The 14,981-nt window shown below is 47.2% G+C and overlaps 1 protein-coding gene across 2 annotated transcripts in view; it reads right to left on the reverse strand.

Moving 5' to 3' along the window:
* Positions 1-14,387, reverse strand: part of LOC119463895 (uncharacterized) — a 148,685-nt gene extending 134,298 nt beyond the window's left edge. For both annotated transcript variants that reach the window (XM_049656321.1, XM_049656320.1), the window contains exon 1: positions 14,171-14,387. In XM_049656321.1, coding sequence (XP_049512278.1) covers positions 14,171-14,182 — 12 coding nt within the window. In that variant the 5' untranslated portion in view covers positions 14,183-14,387. The remainder of the gene's footprint in view (positions 1-14,170) is intronic.
* Between the last annotated feature and the right edge of the window lie 594 nt (positions 14,388-14,981).

Raw genomic sequence — 14,981 nt, forward strand, 5'->3', positions numbered from 1 at the left:
CGGGATTCAATAGCGGCCACGGCGACCACATTTCGATGGCGGCGAAATGCAGAAAACACCCGTGTACTTAGATTTAGGTGCACGTTAAAGAACCCCAGGTGGTCCAAATTAATCCGGAGTCCCCCACTACGGCGTGCCTCATAATCAGATAGTGGTTTTGGCTCGTAAAACCCCATAATTTATTTGGATTCGATTAACACAGGACTGAACACACCTATATCAACGAACAATGCAGAGGACCTATAGGGGAAAGTCACCGCTATATAAAACTTGTTTCTTGGCGACTTTATGGTGCAGTGAAACTTTGCAGCCTACAAGCATGTCCTTGTACTTCTCATTACAAAATTTGCGCAGTCAAACATTACTTAAACTGCGCGTTAAAAATACGCTATATGGCGAGGTAGTTAAGAAACGGATACAGACACAAGGACTTAATTTTGTCCGGTTTCTAACATCTCTTTTTTTTTTCGTCGTCTTTACGATGTTCTCGCCATGTCATATCGCCCCCCCCCCCCTCCCCCAGTCTGCCCAATTGTAACTCTTGAATAAGTTATTAACCGTCAGCACCTCACTGTGCTTTTTAACGCCGCAAAACGACGCTGGTGCTCTAAAGAGACGTCATTGTGTAGGGCTCCGGATTGATTTCGATCACTTAGAGTTGTTGAACGTGAGCCTAAAATTACGTGCGCAAGCGCCCTTCTTTCTTTTTCTTTCTTTTTTTTTTTTTGCATTTCGCCCCCATCGAAATGCGGGCACTGGTGCCGTCATTCGAACCCGCGATTACGTGCTCAGCTACCAGGAGAACGCCATAACCATTGAGCCAACGTGACACGTATGCAGCAAAGTGTTTCCTACAAAAATTAATAAAGCATACACCGACCCAGTCAAAGTTCCGGCCATGACGATTAGTACATGCATTTGTCTAATCTCCGTACTTCCGTCTTGAAACGTTCTTTTTTTTGTGACTTTGTTTATGGCAATTTATCATTCCAAACTTTCAGACAGTCCTAGTATTTTAACCACACATCAAGGAAATTAGGCTCCGCCCACGTGCGTAATCATTGCGAATTGATGGCGCTTGTAGCGCACTATGTTGTCTATCTGAATAAACCCTATCTGAAGCCAGAAGGCCGACGTTTTGGGCAGATCCACGTGCTAACCACCGTTTTCGTGCGGACCGAACCACCATGCACACTTGCAGCTCCCGTAGAGACATTAGCGCCAAAGTTTCCCCTAGCGGTTATTGTGGGGAACTTCACGGCACGTATAGCACCGGACTGCTGGCTTACCTCGACTCTGAAGCTGCAGCGAGTGTCGCGCACGAACCACTCGTACTCGTACATCCGTCCGCACACAGCAGCCAACTGCTGAAGCCGCTACAAGGGCGGCCGCTCCGCTTTTATAAGACGCAAGAAGAACCCCAGTCGGGGGTCCTCGGTCGGGGGTGAAGACTCCAATCAGCGATGCGAGCCACACTTGCCCACTCACGGGCACGCGAAGCAAAACAAGGTGGGGGGCGGCCCGGCGCGTCTTCAAGGAGCGCCCCACTCGTATCTGACGACGCGCTATGCGCGGAGTTATACTGCAACGCTATAGCCGACGTGTCGGCGTCGTCACTGTCGTCTCTGCTGCGGGATAGACGGAGCTGTGAGAGATCGCGCCGTAATGAGCGCAGACCCCCATTGTCTTTGATCGGCGCCGAATCTGGGTCTTGGCCGACGGTAGTCGGTCTACCCCCCTCGCCCATCACCCGTCCCATGTATAACGTCGCGGCTTTGCGGTTGCGTGAGCAACTTCCCGTGTGCTCGAATTCCGCGACATTACATGTCTATATCCCCTTTACGTCTATCTAGCTCTTTCTGATACGCGTAGCTGCGGTGAACAGTAATTGTGATGGTCATTATGGCATGTGAGAAAAGAGCTGAAGCTCATAGGGTGGATGGAATTTCTTCGTCATCCCCGAACCTGCATCACGAGACCGTTGCTCGCACGACCCCTATTGACTTTGCTAGCTGCTTCTCTCGTGGACGAACAGTGCGGCCATGTGGATGCGGGCCCGGGGTCCGTATTCGCGATTCGCGTCTTCTTTCAGCGCGTGTCCCTATGTGGTGGCGTTGGGGCGTGCTCCCGTCCTGTAGCGATCGGCGAGGTTATAACACGATCACCATGGCGTCGCGCCGACTCGCAAGCCGGTCCGGATTTGTGGGTCGGTCGAGGAAAGGAGCGGCAAGAACTCTTTTGTTAAATTCTGTCAGCGCTCAAGTGTTCGGCATGTCTCGGGGTTGGGGAACCAGGTCGTCCCCTATAAATCTGCCAGTAGCAGTTACGGAATGTATTTCAAAGAAAGGATGTTTGTACTCGACCACACAGCTGTCCGAGCAAAGCGATTGCAACAGCCGAGGGAAGCTTAGATCCTTTGATAAACCGGGGTGAACTGACGAAGTGTTTTGTTTGTATAACTGCTTGCTTGCCACTGGCTTCGCTAATAACATGTCCGTCATCACGAGTTGCTGGCCTTTGCTCTTACGAACTGTTCTATAGCGTAAGTCCTTTCTTGCGATTGCGAACCATGATTTAGCGTAGCCCTTTTGCGAATCTCCAAATACGCCACAGCCAGAACGTTCAAGAAAATCACTGCGCTCGATCCACAGCTGCTTTAATCGTGTTGCTGAGAGCAAGCAAATGTATATAGCCCACGGTTGACCGGCGCTGCGCAAATCGACGGCCACTATGTAAGCCAGTCGCGTCTCGCGCTTCGCCACTTCCCGAACTGGGTCTTGGCCGCGGGTCTGTCCAAAGCAGTCAGCAAATCATTGGGGCGGGGGAGAACGCGAGCTTCCGTTGCGCGCGGCTTTTCCATCGCCCCGTGGGCAACAACCTGCACGCCCCGTGTGTGTGTGTGTGCAGCAACAGCGCAGCATGCATCCAGGTCGCGGGTTTCACGGGTCACCGCCGGGAAAGCGAGAAGAAAGGGCGGGGAAAGGGGACCGCCTATACGTGAATTGATCGCGCATGGACGTGACTTGAAGTTCGCCTGCTGCAGTATCACGCTTATGGCGAGCACGCCGACGGTTGTGGTGGGTGTGCGGCAGGTCCAGCTGCCCGGCGACTTCTTTGCCGTCTCCGCGTTTTAGTTGGGACCGGGCGTCAAAAACGGGGAATGAAGTGGGGGCTTGCTCATGGTGGTCCTATTTGCGCGTTTAGTTGTTTGTTTATGCGTGTCTTACAGAATGATGTTCAAAAATTTGGAGGGCGCTTAAGCTTCGCCTTTAAGGGTGGAACGCGATAGCATTCAAAGATCCCTGGCTGCTTATCAGGCTTCCCGGCAACTGAATTAAGTTCTCTCGTATATTCAAATTACAATCCGTCGCTATCACGTCTGCAGGTTGTGGTCAAGTCGTATACTTAGGATTTTTCTGACGGATTTTACTTTGAGAAATTCAATTTTTGTTCACTAAAGGCTTGCGCAACGTGGAGGTTCTGCGTGGTCGGGGTGGTTCGGGATGATTATTTCCGCCAACGACGCCGACGCGCCCGCGCCCACTCCGACGCCGGATTTTCAGCGACACGCGGCCCCGCGAACTGGACACGGAAGAAAAAGGCACGTACACACACACACTGTATGTATGTATATATGTATGTATGTATGTATGTATGTATGTATGTATGTATGTATGTATGTATGTATGTATGTATGTATGTATGTATGTATGTATGTATGTATGTATGTATGTATGTATGTATACAATCACATGTACACAATCATGTGTGTGTATGTCTGCCTTTGTCGTCCGTGTCCACTTCGCGCTTTTTAACGTTCTTCTGAATTACCAACGTGCCCAAACTGCCACTCTGGTGTTTCACAGGCCATGGCGGTTAAGCGCGCTTCAGCCAAATTTGGTGGCGTTCGTCTCAGGTATCGCTATCGTGTTTATTTTAATCATGTCTGACGTCATCGTGTCATCTCAGTGCCACAGGATGTCGTCGTAAAGAAAAAAATTACTCCATCTCCCGCTAAAGGGAACCATGTGTGAATGCGAAGCAGCAGGGAGATGGTTAGCATGAGCGGGAGATGGTTTCGCGGCAGCGGCCCGAGCGCTCATCGCGGCGCTGCACAGGAGAGAGAATGAGGCGCGCGCGCTCCGTCATTTTCATACCGCGGAACTACCGTGGCGCCCCCAGCGGAGTAAGCAGCTGTCGCACCACCTGTCGTGCGCGCCGCTCCGGATTCCTAGAGGAGATAAAGGGGGAAGCGTAGGGGAGAAGAGAGAGGGGGAGGGGACGTGCATGCGCTGTGGGGTGGGACACCGCGGGAGGGACGGACAAAGCCCCCGCCATAAGCTGCTTCGCATCTAAAACGGCCCCCACCCAGGATTGGCTGTCGGATACACGATGTATGGGAACCTTAAATTCGCGTCGCCGTAGGCCATCATCATGTCCTCATCTTGTTGCCACTGTCATCGTGCCTGTAGATCATGTTGGGTGTCATCGTAGTCGACTATCACAGTAATTGGGCCGCCATCGTGTCGCCCTTGTCATTTTCGTCGCCTGTCGTGCCATCATTGCCGTTATTGTGTCGTCATCATCGTTATTGATCTTGTCGTCAGATCAGCTGTTGCTTTAGGTGCATGCCACCATAAAACATTTCCTGTTTATTCATTTATTTAGTCATTTATTTATTTATTATTTATTTATTTAATAATTTCTTCTCTGATTTTGTTGGTCCAGGTTCCACTCATGCTGGCATCATACGGTTTATTTGTTTTATGTTTATTATGCACTGCACTGTTCCTAGACATGAAATTGAAGTATTCGTACGCCTTCCCATGTCCACCAGCCCGAGTAAAATGCGCACTTAGAATATCAAACTATTATTAAACATTTTTGAGCGGCACTTCTGGAGTAAGTGAGCTGGTAAATAAAAAAGAGGAAATTGATTCACTATTCCAATTTATTTATCGAACGCAAGTTTCCTAACTTTTTCACATGTTGCAGGTAGTCTATCTATCTATCTATCTATCTACCTATCTCCCTATCTATATATCCCTTGTATTCCTTTTTGTTATTCTGCGTGGGACAGGTAGTTATCGGGCCAAACTGGGAAGAAATCACGGTTGCCAGCGGACGTGCGCTGCATGATGTCTTCAGAAGCGACAACATAACTGATCTAACTACGAGCAAAGAAAGACAGCCAGAAATAGGCATTTGATACACCCCGCTTCGGTGAGCCGTAGACGTCGTGTGTTGTCAAACCCTCGAGCGAAGTTGCAACAATGGACGCCTCTTATTGGTAACGCTATACTATATAGGCACGAGTGAGGGGGCGCCATACGGCTAGGCCAGTCCATGACCCACATACGCGAAGACACGTGCTCTCTTTTCTCATAGCGTAAACAGTACTTCCTAAAACTGAATGTTTCTGTCTCTATGTATGTATGTATGTATGTATGTATGTATGTATGTATGTATGTATGTATGTATGTATGTATGTATGTATGTATGTATGTATGTATGTATGTATGTATGTATGTATGTATGTATGTATGTATGTATGTATGTATGTATGTATGTATGTATGTATGTATGTATGTATGTATGTATGTATGTATGTATGTATGTATGTATGTATGTATGTATGTATGTATGTATGTATGTATGTATGTATGTATGTATGTATGTATGTATGTATATGCTTGTTGTCCGTAAACTTCTTACCGTTTACGGATTACCGTGTTACTGAAACCCCTTTGAAACGGGGCGGTGGCAAACGGTCACCTAGCCGGCTTCAGTTACTCAGGTATGCTATACATGTTTTTTGTTGTTTTTTTTTTGTTTTTTTTTTTTCTAACATGCATGTACCAGCAGAAATGCAAGAAATGCACGTTATCGATCATGTCGCTAAAAAAAAAGCTTTACGCCAGCAGTTAAGTACAGTTAAGTATAATATGGTGGGTCCCTTCAGTGTGTGTCCTCGCGGTCAAACTCCGCGTCACAAGATGTCGTGACCAGTGGTGATGATGCAGTGCACCTCTCCGTTAACCTGGTGCTCCACCAAATGGCAATACGTCTACGGACAAGATGAAACTCTCTATTGTGTCGTCGTCCGCGCATTCCCGGTTGTTGCGCAATTAAGCATACAACGGCTTCGGATTGACTACGGATCGTGGCACGTCTGCTCCGATTACATCCCGCCAGGGGGCAGCATGCGCTATCGAGTAAAAAGCGTCTTACTTTTTTTTTTTTTTTTTCAGTCCGCGCTGGAAGGCACGCGAAGGCCGAGTTACTGACACGCATACAACGAGGATATCGCACAAACGAAACCCTTTGACGACTCAATTCCGCCCTGGACGCAACGAGTAACCGGGCGTGTCCCGTTGCCTGTCACCCTGGCTTCAGCCAAGACAAGTCGCGGCTCTGTGTCGCGTCTCGTTTGCAAGACCGCGCCTCCTTTGTTTAGCGAGCGGCAGTACGCGGTCTCCTCTACCGCCGCAGCGCCGTGCTGCGATTCGAGAGTGTTTACACATGTCTCGGATGAAGAGCGTGCGTGCGGCTTTACTCAAGGATGGAACGCCGTACGTGTGTGACTGCGTGTATAAGCACTGCCCGTTTCCCGCTTTTCGAAGCGAGAGCTACCGTGAGTTCCAAGGTCGCCAAACGCCGTCAACTGGGTATTTTTTTCGATGTAAAGCGACACTGAATAGAAACACTAAATCAGTTTATATTAATAAATCAGTCTTTCAGAATTTTACTTTCGTTAATTCCTCGGCAATATCTTGATTATTGATGTGAAAATGAAAATCAGGGTTTCATTTCTTTTTTTATTGCGATAGCAATTATATGGACACTCAAAAGCAGATTTCTGCCGTCGGCGTCGCCGTGAGGTTCCGTATGACGTCAATGGAAATGAAATCGTCGCCGCGCGCCGAACGCTGTATGTGCGAGTGAAAGGGCGCGAGGGACGCGCGCTTTCACGGGGAGTGAACGCACGGCGGAGAACAAACGCGCGTTCCACTCTGTGCTCCCTTAAGGGCTGCAGAAGTAGGCGTCTCTTTCCTCCTCTACAATCACCATATATGTAGAGCAAACGTGCCTTCTTCCGACGCAAAAAAGGCCGTGGGGGGAGGGGGAGGGAAGGGAGGTGACGTTTAGCTGCGGCACCAAGTGCCTATTTATATCAGAGGCTCCGGCAACAGTCACCAACGCCGCACGCATTTTGAGCGAACGCGGGCAAAACGCCGACGGCGTCGACAACAGTTCTGCGTGTTGCCGGTGCTGCTGCATGTCCAAGTTTATACAGCTGATAAAGTTGATATCATTACTCCGTATAGCTCTCTTCAAATTTGCTATCGCAATTGATGCTTCACCTTTCAGGTGAAACTGCGACAACTTTTTTTTTTAATTTCGCGCCGGAACCCCGGCACTGCTACGGCAGTGTGACGTCATAGATTTCAAAGTTTCTTTTTTTGTTTTTGTTTTTTTGGCCGTTGTCGCTCAGTAAACATTTTGAAAATTGCAAAGTGCAGACGTTTGCTCCTCTAGAATGCAATGTAGTCCATCTTTGCTGATAAGAAATTAACTGCGGTCGAGAAGAATGGAATACAAACATCCCCCTACCGTGTAACCCGTGACGTCAAAATTCATGACATCGCGGCGGCTAATACGAGAACTTTACTGTGGTGTCGCCACCCGTCGCTTGCATTTGTAACGACGTCTTTTCTCGCTTACCAAGTATCTTCTCACGGTAAGAGTCCTTTCTGGTAAACAGATCAGCTTGATATTTTTAGCGTCTCTTTAACAATTGCACGTCTGTCGTTCTTGTTTATTAAATCATGAGCAGTGGGGAAAATGGTCCACATAAGGGCCTGCTATGCATGAAATAAACAAAATAACGAAAAGCAATGGAGAAGGAAGATAAGGAAGGAAAAACAGCGGAGATTGGAGTGCCACTCAACTACAGCGTAACCTGTTGTTTCAAGAAGTGGTCAGCCTACCCGACTTGATTTTTTGCCAAACCAACAAAGAGGAGTCAGATTCATCGACATCCTCAATCAAATGGGGATCCGCTTGTATGGTTACGCGCTTACCTTCAGGGAGGAGTAGTTGAGACAATGATATATGGATTCGAACATCTTGTACTTGAAACAAACTAAAATTTAAAATTAAATTATGGGGTTTTACGTGCCAAAACCACGATCTGATTATGAGGCACGCCGTAGTGGGGGACTCCGGAAATTTGGACCACCTGGGGTTCTTTAACGTGCACCTAAATCTAAGTACACGGGTGTTTTCGCATTTCACCCCCATCGAAATGCGGCCGCCGTGGAAACTCCGCCTTAGGAATGAAAATTAGGCGAGTCAGCGAACATCACATATGGGTGGAGCGATAAAAGAGGGCGGGGTACAAAGTCACCACTGTATTCGCACTTACATTTATAAGCGAAACAGACGTTGATGCATCTTTGTCAGCACTTCGCCAGCAGTTTGACTTCATTTAGAAAAAACGATGAAGCCAGTCTGAAATGATTTGTTCTTACAAGGTTTTAGTCTGTGTACGCGTGTTTGCGAAATTTTCAAGTTTTCGAAATTTCGAGTTTTCGAATAATCAGCACCGACGTCCGAGCGTTCGAAAAAAAAAACGAAAAAAAAAATGACAACTGTGAGGGGTTCATTTTTCTCGTTTCCATTCTCGGACTACCCTAATACAACGCATAGTCCAAGCTCTTATACCCATGTGAGCGCAGTAGCAATCTCGGAGCACTGTTCCTGCTTAATACTCGCGGAAAACCGATGCGTAGCCCACACCCTTCTATAAAGTCACTTGTAGCGCGCCGTAAAATGCATCGACATGCTGAATCTCCAACGCCTTTCTCACGACAACTAGTCTTTTCGAGTATTCTTTCTTTCCCCGTGCCATATCAGACTGGAACAACTTACCTGTACCACATCTATTCAGCATTGACGCTAGTGAACAATTAAGATGTTAAATGTGTTCTGTTCCTTTTGTATAGTATAGAAATGTGCTAATATATTATGAGCTCTTTTAATATTGTTGTGTATATGTAGTGTTGCTTGTTCTCTTAAATCTTATGTTACTTATGTCGCGCTGTGTTTCACATCTACTTGTTGAATTGTATTATTGTTCAATCTAACTGTATATTTGCTTTTGTATTTATGTATCTTTGATTTTCTATGCTACCTATATACGCCCCTCCTGCCTGGGCCCTTACTGGGGCCTGCAGTATGTTATAAATAAATAAAAATAAATTGCTAAACGGTCATTAATCTAATTTTATTACAGATATAGCGCCATGCTATAAATATACGCCGTGAACACCGAAATTTACGCTATCCGCACTGATATATCGCGCTTGTCAAACGTGTGCGCCTGAACACCGTCACCTTCGGCTGACCGCAGCAGTTAGCTCAGTGGGCTCCGTGCGTCGGGCCGCACATCGTGTCCCGTCCACACCCATCGCAGATGTGAAACGTGAGCAACGTGGCGACGAATCACGTACCACAGACGCGTCCCTCGTCCGCGGGGCGGCGTCACGATCGAAGGTCGGCCCGAGGCACTTATTGCTGAACAAGCCTCAGAACACGCGTTCGTGTATCTGTGCGTGCGTTGGTGCGTGCATGGCGCGTGTCTACGAGAGTGTGTGTATTTGTGTTTATGGTGTTTTTTGGGGGGTTGGTGGTCGTGACTGGGTGCCTACATAGTCGAAGTCGAAGTGCGCGCCGTTCTTCCGTGCCGGCCGGATGCTACGCGCGTACAACCGTCCCTTTGAGGCGCGCCACGCGGTTTTGTGTACGTCGTCCTCGGCTTTGACGATTTGTTGTCGGAGAGAATGATAAAAAAAAAAGGGGGGGGGGGGGAGAGAATAGAACCAGACTGCATGTCCGCGTGCATAAGTTAGTCCTTGTTCGTGTGCGGATGTCGCCTTGAGTCTTCGCTACTGTGTACGACGGTGGATAAAGCTGTGCCGTGTGGAATCTTGTGTTGCATGTTCGTCTAGTCTCATCCATTAGCAAAGCCCTCCGTTAGAGCTGTCGCGGTTCAGTAAACCTTGAACTAAAGGTTGTTAATCTGTACGCTAACCTTCTTGTAATAGGCGAACAAATTGGTTAAAAAAAACATTTCGGAAATTGCTTGAGGATAAAATATATCTGCGTCATTATGAGGCAACCTATGGCTTGCCTTTCTTTCTTTTTTTCAGATATTTACGGCTTTTATTTTTGCCAATGAAATCGATCCTTTGACGACATCTCGTCTGGTCGGGAGGAAGCATGTTGATCGAAACAAAAAGCGAAGAACGCCGACCAAAAAAGGTTAGGTTACGATGCTTTAGAACGTTTCGTGAACAAGGCTTTCATACGGAAGCCGAAATGCCTTGAAATTTTACCTTATCCTTTTCTGACGGTGTTTTCGCTCTTTGTTTCGTTCAACATATTTTTGTCAATGCGAGCATATGTTTTAGGTTCGACATATCGGCGAATTCGAGACGGGGTGAAGTTACAGTAGCAGCAGCTACAAAGCGAACGCGTGCATATCACTTGGAGTGCATATCACTTGGAGTGACGCCTAGCGGGGGCGGAGTGAACTTCAAAAATGTTAAAGTAAAGCAAGGAAGTCGTGCCGTGTAGGGGTCCATGGGGGCACCCATTCTCAAAATTACGCGCTAAGGACCCAGGGCTAGCATAACGTAGCGATTACTTTCACTCTAATCTATTCCTCTCTTATCGTTCACAGCCAACACCACCTAGATAGCGCAAGGCATTTCGCTCCGATCTATGACGTCATGCTACCCGTCCCGACTGCCATAGAATCTAATGGGGATGCTCCCGAGTAAGCCGTGGTGATTTTGACGTCACCGCTTTCGTCGCGCCAGCCTTGGCAATGGAAATTTCAGGCCCGGTAGCGTGACGTCATGGATCGAAGTGAACAGGCCTCGTGCTATCTAGGTGGTGTTGTCACAGCCCACGACCGACCAATCCCAGCTGCTGATGACGTAGGAGCGCCACTCGCACCAATGACGAAGCGCGAAAAGGAAAATAATTGGAATAGAATTGTCGCATCATCCCGGCCCAGGTCTCATTCGAAAAGTAAAACAATTCGATTGTCTTCTTTTCACGGAAACATCACGTGCTTAGCGGTACGATCGCATTTCCATCAGCTTGCTGTCCCTAACTAGAACAGCTAAGGTTGGGGCTAGTTGGTTGCACATTTTGAATGATTGCCACTGTGAAATAAGACACTCGGACACAAAGATAGGACGCACTTGGTCCAGGGTCGTCTTCGGCCTTTCTTTGTGTCCGAGTGTCCTATTTCACAGTGGCACTCTGCAATCATTCAGCCCCTAATAGGTTCCTCTTTCTTTCACTCCCCCTCCCCACGTGTAGGGTAGCAAACTGGACGAAGTCTGGTTAACCTCCCTGCCTTTCCTTCCTCCCTACTCTCTCTCTCTCTCTCTCTCTTCGTGTGATTTGTACGACATTAGACAACCGCACAGAACGCGCGTCAGAATGCGTGACGAAACGTATCTGCGCTTTAGAGGCATTTTGTTTTTACCGAAAGCAAAGGCCTCGCCGGTACGAGCTAGCCTGTGGACTGCTATGGCAAAGGAAACGATCGTAGAACAAAGCAGTGAGCGTTTCGAACAGGAAGAAACTCTAAAGTACGACACGGTGGATGCCGACGTTTTTAACGTGCTGGTTGAAACATGTTCGAAGTTTCATAAGAAGGACAGTTGCGTCGATTAGAAAAAGAGAAGTATAGAAATTGAAGTCTTGGGATGATTAGGTAACCAAGGCGCGAGTAATTGACATATACCTCTGAAGTGCGCGTCAGAAAAATCCAACTGTCTTCTGGCGTCATCTCGAATGCAAGTTCTAGGTTTTAGGCAGTTGAATACAGTGGCATATCCAGAATTTTTTATTTCTGGTGGTCAATTGTCCCCCCCCCCCCCCAACCTCCCCTAAAAGATTGCTGCTACGCCACCGGATTTAACACTTTGCGAATGAAACGGAAAAGAAGCGGAATAGTCGGAAGCGTATATAGCGTATACTGGGCCATCACCATTTGAACCATCACCAACACAGGTTACGTTCTGACGTAAAATAATAATAATAATAATAATAATAATAATAATAATAATAATAATAATAATAATAATAATAATAATAAATAAAAACTAAGAAAAAAAACACAATTACTTGTACATCTATCCTTTCTTCGCATCATAAATGTAGCGCCGATTTTTGGTCCAAAGTTTAGCCAAACGGGGGGATACATACCGTACTCGCATACCAATAATAAGTAGCACGTTCGAACGCTGCCGAGGAGATTACGCTTAACGCTGACATTGTTAAAGCGTCACTCTCTCTGTTATCGCTTATTTTTTCAAGTGCTGGAGGTCGTCTCTGATACAGTGGCCCTATCTCTCGGTCCTGCCGTTCATCGTGACCGCTCTGAAATACGCACCCTATGTGGGAACGTCGCTGTTACGTATATTCTCTCGTCCACGTGTTTTACACCATAGCTATACACAGTTTTGTATAACTTTGACGAGTTTTTGTAAAAGTTCATTTTTTTACATCCCTGTAGCATTTGTAAACTGATACATTCTAGCATAAGTTGACGCTTTCATGCACATACAGTTGGAAATAAACAACACGTCATCATACACCACTGGTGTGAAAATGAGTACGTCCAGCGACAACTTTAACCTCCCTGCCTTTCCCACCACGTTTCTCTCTCTCTCTCTCTCTCTCGAGTGCATATATACATCGTCGTCAGCCAACGAAGGTAGTAGTTACGAAAAATGAAGTGTTAGTTTCTGTACACCCTTTATGCCTGAGATGAGCTACATTACGGGAGTCGACGTGTCACATCGGCGGGATATAACTCGGCACTCTCTGACGGTTTAACCACCGCAGTAGCTTATAGTGACTATGCGTTGCGCGGCTGAGTTCGAGGTCGCGCGTTCGACTGCATTTCGATGGGGGAGGAATGGAAAAACGTTCGCGTACTTAGATTTAGACGCACGTTAAACAATCCCAGGTGTTAAAATTGATACGAAGCCCCCACTATACGGCGTGCCTCACAATCAGATCGTGGCTTTGCCACGTAACGCCCCAGAATTTAATTTTTAAATAAGTTTGTTTAAGCACACCATTGCATGCGCAGATCAACCTAGCGCCAACTTTTACAAATCTAATTAAATATTACCCTGAGCTCTGGAATCGCAGTACGTAAAGTGCTGCCTAAGAAAACAAGAATTCACGAAACTTAAAAAGCGAACTTAAGCGCTCAAACTGATATAGTGCCCGTAAAAAACCATAGGGGCTCCTCAGGGCCTCTCTGCTATCATGCAAGATTATTCATTTATTCCTTGTTCTAGAACTTTCTCTTTTGCAGACGAGAGGCGTTCCGTCTGACTGCTTTGAACGCTGCTACATTTTTGAATTGCGGAAATCTCATTGTTTATTTTTCTTTAGAAGGTGTAAATAGCTTTACAGCGAAGCCAGACTTCAGACAGAAGCCGCAAAAGCTGAGCGAAAGTGACAGGTGTGACCTACTTCCTTGCACCGCGAACGCATACAGTATCCTTCCGCGACGATCCGTGAAAATGAGGTCCTTTATTCAGGCTGTAAATTACTCAAAAATCGTCTGCTTTAACGACCGATCTCGATGTTGCAGTTGATGCATGGAAAGTGCGTTGATTTCACCTCCAAGGTCATGGTGTATTCTACAAATTTCAACCATTGAACGCTATTATACAGTATACTTCCGCAGGGAAATTAGTTCGTCACATCTTGAGGCCGAGAGTGTCGTCTGCTTTTTTTAGACAAAGCCGTACATTCGGCACACCTGCGTAAACTTGCCGATTTAGTAAATTTCGTTAGGTCCGAAATTTCAGAATTACGCGCCCTGCTTCGACCACTATACATGTGCAATTTCTTACGTGACGTGTTGTTGAGAGGGAGAGAAATCATTCGCATCAAGCAGCGATGTTCTGGTGCAAACGTTTGGTGTACCTCTCACCGACAGAGGGCTGATTCGTCTGCTAGCTCTTAAAATCTAGTCGCGGGAGACAGCCGACATTTCGAGTGACTGCTCTAGAGGGGCGCGGTTAAGCAACTATATGATACGTTAGGTGGTAAACCAACTCACCTTGACGACCATGGTGCCTCTTTCGTTGAAACAAAGAACAAACCACGGGTTACACGGACTTGCTTGTTGTGGACGAAAGCGAGAGAAACGCCGCTGCCGCCTGCGTTTGTCTGAGCGCCCCGCGAGAACGCGACCTCACCGAAGCCAAGGCAGAGACTGAAGAGCAGAACGACGGGAACGAAGCGAAACAAAACGACACCGGTTTTGGGCTGGACGGGATGGAACGGCCGAGTCCTGCACGGAGAGGAGGCTTTACCCCCCTCGCCCAGGCGTGACCGCCTCATTGGCGCGACGCCAACGTGACGTCACGGCTACGCCTACGTTTTAATTGGGCGTGCGGGGGCACCGTCCACTTTTCTTCGAGCCGCTTGGATGTCGGTCCCTGTGTGGTATACGTTTCAATGTACGACCAGCAAGCCTTGCGCAAGTTATAGCTACAGTCTGACTTAAGAGGCCAATTTCACACGGCTGATCGCTGGGAGTGGGAACCGAACATGATTGGCTGTCTTATTTATTATATTATTTATTTACTTTGGTTTGTATTGCAATACTGAAAATCCTCGACTAAGGGTCGCAACAGGGAAGGCAATATAACTCTGAACAGCCAAATAAAACATGCACCAAAGCTACGAAATACTATCTGCACATCAGTATGATATAGCACATTCATGTCAGTACACATTCCTAGCATGGACTGCTCAGTCCTGATTAGCCTCCCTGCCTTTCATTATTCTATCTCTATAGGTATGTTGAAATTCACCCATATCTTTCACCACAACAACAGGTTTAGGAGTTTGTTCCACGCTTCAAT

Source organism: Dermacentor silvarum, chromosome 9, assembly GCF_013339745.2.
Source record: "Dermacentor silvarum isolate Dsil-2018 chromosome 9, BIME_Dsil_1.4, whole genome shotgun sequence".
Classification (NCBI taxonomy): Eukaryota; Metazoa; Arthropoda; class Arachnida; order Ixodida; family Ixodidae; genus Dermacentor; species Dermacentor silvarum.